Here is a 10,278-nt window from a genome sequence, read left to right on the forward strand (position 1 = left end):
AAAACCACCATATGATTATGAGAGACGCCGCAGTGGAGGGGCTCTAGAAGTTTCGACCACCTGAGGCTATTTAACGTGCACCCCAATACTGAGCACGCCAGCCTACAGCATTTTCGTGATCATAAAAAACGCAGTCGCCGAAGCTGGGATTCGATCCCGTCACCTGCTGGTCAGCAGCCAAGTGCCTTAGCCGGTAGACCACCATGGTGGGGCTACCGGACAGACCAAAAACGATGTCTCAGAGGCAAGTCAACTGGAGCACGTAATTTATTTCGAAGATTTTATGATGATCCGAGACCTCGTCAAATATAAAATGTTGTTTCATGTCCAAGAACAATATGAAGCCGTAATGTTAATGTACATGAACAGAAGTTTTAATAAAATGAGATGTCTACGCAAATAAAATTGCATACTAGCGAAAAATTCGTGGCAAGATTCGCAACAAAACCGCTTTACAATCCCCAAATCTCCGCACGTCATTGCTACTTCTCTCAATCACTAGGACAGTACCCACAACAGACAGCTAAAAACATTGTCATTAACATTGTCCGTAGACAGATTGACCACACAGCAAAGTGGGAACTGATAACAATATGTGTCTATGAAATGTATCGGAGAACATCACTGTCCTCTTCGTCCTAACTAAGCTTTCTAAAATTGTGACTCCACCCCGAAAGGTCTCACGAACAGATCGAGACTCCAGAAGTGCTTAGTTGCAGTTCATTTCCTCGTCCATTATTGGTTCGTCCTTCATTAGTTCGTCGACTCTCTTCATGAGTGCGTTAGTGCCGGAAACATCTTCGAGAGCGGCGTCGCAACGCGGAGAGTAGTCGTTTCCCATGACATAGTGTGCCGCACAAGTCAGGAGTCCTATGTTGCGGCCGATGACGTTTTCGATGGCGAACCACTCATTTTTTACACCGTCCGCAGGTGCCATAAGACGCAGTAAGGTAATGGTCTTGTTTGCGCGGAACTTGGAAGCAAGCATCCGAACAAACGTGACATTTTCGGCCGGGTCCCATGATGCGAAGGCGAGCTCGCACAAACTCTTGCTGGCAACCACTCCAGCCACGAAGAAACGCAAGTTGTCCTCACCCAGATGGAACCTGTTCAGCCGCAAAGCACGGACAGTCGTGTTCTTGAAGATCATCTGGAGGAGCAGGCTGTAAGGGTGACCTGCCGACCAAAGAGTGCGGCCTAGATCTGGGTTGCCACAACCTGTCAGTGAGAGCGACCTCAGCGAATTAGCGGTGCTCAAGTAGTTGCACAGGGTGCGAAACGTTGGGACGTCCGCAAGAATTCTCTGCGCCAAGCGCAGGTTGAGCTCGGTGATTAGATAGCAGGAGCACGCAAGGCGGACCGCCATTTCAAACGCCGTTGGAGTCCGCTCGGTAGAAGATCTGATCGCCACCTTAGACAACGCTTCCGGAAACTCCTGAAGATCAGCCAGCACAGTTGAGTCGACGATGTAGGAATCTTCTATGCGAACTATGCCGGTCATTCCAGCTTCCCGGATGACTCTGCAAAGTGCCTTCAGTTTGCCTAGCGGAACACCACTCAGCGACATGGTTTTGAGCGATTTCACGGTAACGGCGGTGTCGAATAGAGGCCGCAGCTGTTCCGGTTCGAGGCCCTCGACGGCCAGAGCCAAAAACGAGAGGTGTACTCGCGCACTCTTATCGAACGACTCAATCCAATGGCAACGTTGGTGAGCGATCACAGATAGACCCGAACCTTGGACGTCAGTAGCTCCGCCGTCACCAGGCCGTTCTCGCCGCGGCTTGGGTATCCACCGGCAGCCGCCTAAGTCCAGTCTCTTCAGACAGCCCTTCTTCGCAGACACGAGGGCAGCGAAGAGACACTCGCATTGAGCGTTTAACAGGAAGCCTGTCAGACACAGACTCTGAAGGTTTTCGCGAATATGGAACGGCGCGACGATCCACTTCACGTCTTGGAACGTACTTTCGGGATCCGTCTGCACACCTTCCAAACTCAGCGAAGTTAGTTGCGCACTGTTGGCCAAGAAGTGGGCGAACGAGGAAACCCCATTCTGCGCATACGAATGCAAGATGCTGCCGTGCAGAGACACATTCTGGACGGTTTTGTTGCCCCGGAGCGCAGCGACTAGCCGAGTAGCGCCTGCTTCGTCATAAGCGAGGCTCGGTATCTTCAGAGTCACGAGGGACGTGGTGTGCCCGAGAAGCGCACAGACGGCGTCTAAAACGGCCGACGGCGCCGCGGCGCTGCCTAAGATGGTCAGCTCGCACAGGTTCTTCAGTGTGGCTATGGCTCCGAACAGTTCCTCTCGAATGCTCCTGTGCAAAGAAACGTGGGCAAAATGCGTTTGAGACAATTTACCCGAGAGTAAAAACAGTCTGCACAACTAATTCTTCACAAGAAAACCGCGAAATCTTCCGCTGCCTTGAAACAGACAATATAGAAAAATGTGTGCATGGACGTACAGTCCCATGGCTACCAGATATCCAACAGCCTCCTACCTCTTTTGCCCTGCCGTTTTCTGAGACTTGATAAATAAGTTGGTCAGCGTGCAGTGCAACTGCACGCTGAGCACGGAGACGTCGGTCGCTTTTGGCATTAAAGTACACCGTAGCCTGATGCGTCACCGTAGCCTGATGCGTAAAGTACACCGTAGCCTGATGCGACAGGTGGTTAGACTAAAAAGAGCCATAAATTGTTTCTTAACCTTAACGCGTAAGCATGGAACGCCGAGTAGATAAACGCAAGATGCACAATGGCGAAGTGAACGAGAATATGCGCGCGATGAACAGTCCTGTGCGGCTCTCTTCTGTTAGTGTGCTTCTGTTAACCGGACACCGCATCGCTTTTAACTAGCTGCGAAATTCTCTTCCTTTTTTTTTTCTGAATGCTGTCCTAGGAAACACGGCGACGCGTGGCCTGCGCGCTCCGGGGGCTGCTGGCAGCGCGTTCAAACGGGAGCGAGAGCAACCACTGTCTCTCGTCCCGTCATCTCGCGGCGAGCAAAACAACCATTCGTTGCTGATATGGAATGGCAAGCTTGCAACCCCTCCCCCTTCAAGGCGATTACCAGCTCTCGCATCATCACCTTGAAGAGGGAGGGGGACGCAATCCTGCCGCGGGTTCTATATGAGGAACGAATAGTTGTTTTGCTCACCGCGAGATGATGCGAATAAAGACTGTGGTTGTTCTCGCTCCCACTGACGCGCTCGCTGCCAGCAGCCGCCGAAGTGCGCAGGCCACGCGCACTCCGTGTTACCTTTCATAAAATTCGACACTGTACGCCAGCAGTCTTTATCCTGCGGTTCATGCATCACTTTCCTGTGGCGAAAAAATGTTCGCTACTGGAAGCCGAAAACAAGACAAGAACGCAAAAACAAAATAGCAGGTGAGATTAGGTCCGTTTGGAATAACGGCCTGGCAAACGAAAGCTGCACCGGCCTGCTCACAGGGCACCTGCGCATATTCACGCTCACTCCACCGCTTTGGTCCATCATATCGCGACGCTTACCGACTCTGCGGTCAAAGCTCGCGCGTACAGGTTAAAAAAACTGGGTGATGACCCCACCCGGCTGCCGCGAGGTATAGGTTTTATTGAGCATATATCAACTGTGGTGCCACCAAAGAGGATTACAAAAAGTTGAGTGCCACGGGACAGTAGCAGCTAGACAAGAGATAACCCATTGCATCAGGGCAACGTAGGAGGGATCACCGGTTAATGAAGAGATGCAACTATAAAGTTTCAAATATATAAGGCCCTTTTTTTTAAGACAAGTTTCATTACAAGTTGCTGCAATGAAAAGCACAAGCCAAGATTTCATAGAGCATTAGCTTAAGTCGACATTATGTGTAATGAAAACAATCATCTCTTATCGGTTCCAGTATTTTAGATTCCTCCGTTATCCGTCTTGCCGTAACGTTTGGCATGAAGCTAAAGGCTTAGCGGCGACAAATAAAGTACTAACAAGCCACGCGTCCAAAATGAATAATGCACGAATTCATCCAGTGTTGTTTATGGGGACATTCAAAGGAATACGCCGCAACGACACCATGCAGTAGGTGGTTCTACGATATGCTAGGTAGCGCTAGGTCTATTTGCTGAGCTGTACAGCAAGGTGCCCCAGAAATCATAAGCGCCGGACCAGCGGCCCCACGACGGTGCAGCATGTCGGTGTGGCAGTTGTACCAAGGTTCACGTATACGTGAAGGCTCACTGCGCTCTCAAATCGATTCGTCTGTCTTGCTCCAAAATGGGATACATAGTAGCGCAAACTTGGAAAGCACGGATCAGAACAAAAAGAACCAGGGTACACCTCTCTGCGCATGTGTCCATCAAAATCGACGAACACTAGTAACTCTCGTGTCAAGAAGCTGCTGCTCGTTTTGGTAAACTGAAACAGACGTGTCATTATATAATGCAACCCGTGTATATCCTAATGTGAAACGCCTCCAGTAACTCTCGCGCTAATGCATGTGTCATTGCTTCTGCCTATTATCTTTATCTCACGAAGCCGAGGCTCATCTTCAGATTATACATAGCACAGGTCTGTGCGCGTTTCCTTTATTCATTAAAGATGATTCATGCTCCTAAGCTCGATCGTTGACACAGCGTGCAGCTGGGCCCACATACGTCTTCCCACTTGAGGGCAATATTTCATATACGACACCCGTCGTGCGTTTCAAACAAGGTCTGGTGTGCTTCATCTGGCATCCGGGCTTTTTGTCAACAAGACTGACCCGCATTCTGTCAGGCCAAATTGCGGGGTTCCGAAAAGACAACAGGATTGTCGCGCCGGCGACTTTGACACGCTGTCTTACGGATCTGGCCCACGAGTCACATCCAGGCATTACTCATACCAAAGCTCGCCTGAGAGAGTCTTATTGGTGGCCGTGCATGGATAGCCACATTGAAGAACTGGGGCGCACATGCGTGATATGCTAGTTTTGTGACAAATCCGCACGTTTTTTTTTGCAACGCCACTGCAACCTGTTCCTCTTTCTGACGCGGCGTGGGAAAAACTTGCTACGGACATTGTGGGACCTTGAACGCAAGCTTCGGCCGACTACCGTTTTGCAATTACTGTTATTGACTATTATAGCAAATGTGAAATGCGACCGCGTCTACAGTGGAGAAGTTTTTACAACTTTTTGCGCGAGAAGGATACCCACGTGGTATTGCATCCGATCATGGACCACAGTTTTCTTCAGCAATATTTGATGAATGTCTCCCAGAGCGCGGAATAACGCACTACAACTCATCTGTGTATTACCCACAAGCTAACAGCTTGGTATAGGAAGATTCAATAGCGTGCTGAAGTCATATTAAACTAGCTCTGCATGCACGTCGTGATATACGAACAGCCATGCTTGATTACCTGCAAGTATGTCGCTGCACACCTCACGCGACTATTGGTGTAGCACACGCAGTTTTCCAACGATGCTAACCTCGCGCCAGACGTGAAATAGAGGGTTTGCCTGACAGAGGCTTCAGCACGGACCCGTCAAGGGCTATTGAGCTGTTGCGAGAGAGCGTAAAAAACACGCAAAGGATCTCGAAGAGCTACATCGATGAAAAACGTGGAGCTAAGGAACCCAGTTTCGTTGTTGGTAATTACATGCACCTGCAGTTCACAGCAAGCTGTATCCACAATTCTCCGCGCCCAAGAAGATCATTGGAGAACGTGGACCGGCTTCGTACCTCTTTGACGATGGGCGTGTGTGGAACACATCCAAGTTAGCCGCAGTTCACCCCGCAGCAGTCAACGAAATAATATCAGACATCTCTGCCATTTTAAAATGGTCACCTTCATCTAATCCGTCGTCTAGTACACCACAACCTGAAAACTCTGCTCACATGAACTGGTCACCTGCATCTAATCAGTCATCTACTGCGCCACAACCTGACACATCAAGAGAGGATGGCCAAGAAAGTGCAAATCCTGGATCATCTGCACCAGAGGGCACGCAAGCTTCAACCAGACTCGAAGGATTTAATGTGCTTGTAAGAAGCAAGCGTAAAAAGAAGACTTTGAAGAAATAAAAGCACTTCATAATGAAGTAAACAAAAACAGTCCTTGCGTGTGTTTTTTTTAATTTTTGCAAGAGCGGATATGTGATATAAGGCGTCGCTACCGACTACAGCGCTGTACTATGGCACGCTCTCAGCGGCCGCCACAGGAAGGAAGAATATGGAATAAACCAGATGTCTCCGCTTATGCTGTGACTTTCATTATGTACGATGCAACACAGACGTAGTCGGAAAAACTGTTTCTAAGCTAACTGATGTGTTGACTCACTGCACTGTTTCAGACTAAGATCAAGCCATGAGTCAGAGGGTCCGGGTGAGGATTGTTCTGGTGGGTTTGAGTGCGAGTAAATGTGGTTGAAAATTTTCGTGAGTATGAGTGAGTCCAAAGTACAAGACGTATTTAATGAATAAGTGAGTGAGCTCCGCAAGTTTCGCTGACCTATGGTACGCACTATAGGAGTCATATGAAACGTGACCAGCGGAGGGCGTGGAGCAAACGTTATCAAAGACGCAGTGAGGGAAGTTTAGTCATCACCACTGACCGGTGCATCGCACCGTCCTCCTACAGCCTGACACCGCAGCATCTGTTCTAGTTACGATATTCTAAACAAATAAAAAAGATAAAGGGACAGCAAAGAAATGAAGCGACGAAATTCGCGCGGAAAGCCTTCGCCGGCAAGCATAACTGTATGAGCCTATCAATACAAGAACACGCAAATGAGTGCACTGTAGAGGAATTGCAGTGCTGCCAAATCGAATGCGCATGCCCGTCAGTATGTTGATGGCTGGATGGTCCACAGTATAGCTTTGCTAATGCTTGGGCCATGTGCTTCACTCTTCGCGTTTCATTTGACGTCGGTGCCGATATAACTGTATGCGTACAGCTGGTGACGAATAACTGTTGGGCTATTGCGTCTAAAAACCACGGGATACTGTTATGAGGAATGTCGTAGTGAAAGAGCACATTATTTCTACTGTCAACTTGCCATTCTTTAACGGGCATCTTGCATCACGCTTCTATATATAGAAAATCTGGCCGCTGCGCCCGGGATTCGATCCCGCGGCATTCTGTTCAGCAACAAAAATTACACACAGACAGCGGAGGGGTACACGTGCCGTAACATAGAAGCTGTGACCTGTCCAAGCGACAGCACGTTAAATTCTACAGTTTTGAATCAAACCACACTCACTTGTACTCGCAGAAGATGCCACCGAGAACCAACGTCCGTAAGCTAGCACTTTTCCGCAGCGGCGAGACGATGCGTTCGCGGTACTCGCCAAGCCCACTGCCTTCGAAGAGAGTGTCGTCCAGATGTAGACTCTCGACGCATCGGTGATGCACCAGCAGAACGTAGACGAGAAAGCGGGCGTGACGGCTGCGCGCTTGCAGCATGCGGCCTCCAGCACCCTTGTAGAGGATCCGTACCAGGGACAGCCTTCCGGGACGTTGGAGCTCTCGCAACTGCAAGCCGACGTGTCATAGGAGGTAGTTTCAGCGGGGCAATTGATCGAATATGTCGCAGGTGGGCGTAAAAATGCTGCCACCATCATCGCCAGCAATGCCTGTAGCGCTGCAAGGACCACTCGTGTTCACTCCTGAAGAACTTCGGTTGAGTTCTTCGAAGTCCAGTTGTCCCGTTCCAAAGCCTATTCTGTCGCCCATGGCGTGCTCGGAAGACAGTAGGCAAGCGTCGCAGTACAAAATCTGTTATGCTGCTCAGTGAGAAGACTTAAACGCCCCTAAACTGCTCCGACTTCAAACACGACGGAGTGCCATCCTCCTCGCCTTCAATAGCCTTCTTGCACGTGCTGTCTCTTCCTCGTCACTTATTTCTTCATAACACGCAGCAATGTCGGCTCTAAGCGATAAGCTTATCAGAATTTCGCGCTTTCGGGCCGTGCGCTATAATCTCCACTTGCGCAATTCAAGACATGCAAAACGAAATGAAATAAGTGAAATCAGTTGATAGCCCGTGATATCAGTGATAGCCCGATGCGAAACTAGCCACGCCATCTCGTGGGCTACGTAGCAATCGCTGGTGCCATATAAGTTATGTTAGGTGTAGCGGACGACACCGTGCACATATGCGCGGACTCACAGAGCGCATGTTTTACAGCGAAAGCTGTTATGAGAACACAACTCGGGTCACGCGCCGCCGTAGTTGTCCGCAGCCGCCGGTGTCCGTAAACACATCGCACGAAACTAAAAAAAAAATCGGCAGATCCCACGTACTTGAGAATCAACTTTATGCGAAGCACGCGGAGAGAAGGTGACCGTGTTGCATTTTTTTTATTGAGAGACACGTCATGAAATGACGCTAAATATTTATATGTGCAAATGTTGCATGCAAAGACATATGTTGAAGAGTGGCAGATGTTTATATAACTAGGTTTCCGCTTGCACAACGATAACAGCTGGAATTGTGTTTGAGCAACACCAGAAGCTGATATGAAGCGCTGGTGCTCTCGAAGATGCTGGCCCTTGACACTGCTACTTAAATCAATTTCAGCGCATGGCTCCTCACCACTAATGACGTAAGCTCGACGTGACAGCTGTACGAAAGAAGTAAATATGCAATGTTTATAAAATTGGTTAGGCAGCACTGCAACTACTATTGGCATTTCACGAAGATTAGTGTATATTTGAAAAGTAGTTCCGAGACCTGCCGTAGCTCTGTGGTAGATTGCTTCACTGCCACGCACAATGTTTGGGTTCGATTCCTGCTGGGGCGCTGAAATTTATTATTTGCATTCGTCGGGTGGCCAACACTGCCTATGTCAGGTTAACACAGACATTTATTCTATGCCTTCGTTGGGTCGACGCTGCTGATGTCGGGTATTGCTTAACGCTCACGCGTTAAAATTGCCCATGTGTATTCTCGTCGTTCCTGGGCACTCAGTGTGAATCACCTGTGGCCCATGCCCGCTTACCAACGGCACATACAAGCCCCTGAGTATGTGCCACTGCCTGGCTGGAAGTGTTTGAAGACGCACGCGACGGGATTGTGAAATTATTCATGTCATCACCAGCGCGTCATATTAATCAAACCATCTAACCCTTCCATCATAATTTTGGTTCACGCCAAGTTAAGCGGGTGACCACAAGAGCACCCAAACGTGAGCGGCTAAATAGCTAGATAGATAGATAGATACGCTCAAAGTCGGCGAAGTTCGCTAAGAAATGCTTTGCATTTAACAGCGAAAGAACAAGCAGTCGTCGCTTAAAGCGAATAGCGTAACGGGTGGGTCGTCCAATGCTCCAACCCAGTACAAAAGCTTGATCTTGTTCACCTATTAACTGTGGTGGATACCCACTTCGGGCATAATTCCTCATCGTCAGTCACTGCATGAACATCTGGCACAAAATTCCTTGCAAGTGGTGTTTAGCGGATACACGCTTCTAAGCAGAATGACGAAAATTATCATAGCGAATGCCGGCCTATTACCCCAATTTTTTAAAATTATTACCGTAGCGGGGTATTAGGCAAGTGTGCTTGCAGCAGTTACTGAACGAGTGTTTAGAAAAGGCTCTGAAAGGCCGCTCTTCTAGCTTTTGCTGTGACTGTGCTGCTCCTTCCGCGCAGGCCTGGCGTTTCACTTTTTGTACTCCACCGTGAATTCGGTAGCTGTCGATTACGTGTACTTCTTTATTTAATTTATAGTGACCAAGATACCGCAACACTGCCATGTACCCTTTTGGATTCAACGTGAAGTGGCCGATAGTGAAGAGAAGAATGTTTACACGTCTAATCGATATAGGGATGAAATCTTTCGTTGACGTTCAGATCGAATAGAAGAAGCTTTTGAAAAAGCTGTTTGGCGAGATTAACGACCTAGCGTTTATCAATGCGTATCGGCAAAAATCCTTCTGATATCTAATAAATATGAGCTGTAGCATGTGGAGCTTGTGCCGTAAGCTCGTTGGCGCGCATACAATGCGCTCTGTTACAGAACAAGAACACGATTGCTAAGACGGCGTCGCGTTCGTTTTATTTTTCTGTTACTTTATTCTCATGCAGTGCAATAAATTGTAAGGATTCGTAACCCCATGCAAGCTTTACTTAGTTGAATTTCAATATGGAACATTCTGCGCCTCCCCGAGAAGCTCTGTTATGAACAAATTTGATGTAGTTTGATGGCTCTAACGACAATCCAAAAAAAAACGAGCCAAATACTAATGCGTAAGATGTTACGCCTAGTGATTGCGCTCCTGTGTGAATGAAATGAGCAAAATTACTAGCAAAACGATGCTA

General features: G+C 48.5%; 1 protein-coding gene across 1 annotated transcript; it reads right to left on the reverse strand.

Moving 5' to 3' along the window:
- Positions 1 to 249: 249 nt before the first annotated feature.
- Positions 250 to 7,821, reverse strand: LOC142799918 (uncharacterized). The gene is made up of 2 exons (XM_075887459.1): positions 7,216 to 7,821; positions 250 to 2,315 (listed from the first exon to the last, which is right to left on the reverse strand). The coding sequence occupies exons 1-2, from the start codon at positions 7,416 to 7,418 to the stop codon at positions 710 to 712; spliced, it is 1,809 nt and encodes a 602-aa protein (XP_075743574.1). The 5' UTR covers positions 7,419 to 7,821; the 3' UTR covers positions 250 to 709.
- Positions 7,822 to 10,278: the final 2,457 nt, after the last annotated feature.

The sequence above is a fragment of the Rhipicephalus microplus genome, chromosome 1, assembly GCF_043290135.1.
Source record: "Rhipicephalus microplus isolate Deutch F79 chromosome 1, USDA_Rmic, whole genome shotgun sequence".
Lineage (NCBI taxonomy): Eukaryota > Metazoa > Arthropoda > Arachnida > Ixodida > Ixodidae > Rhipicephalus > Rhipicephalus microplus.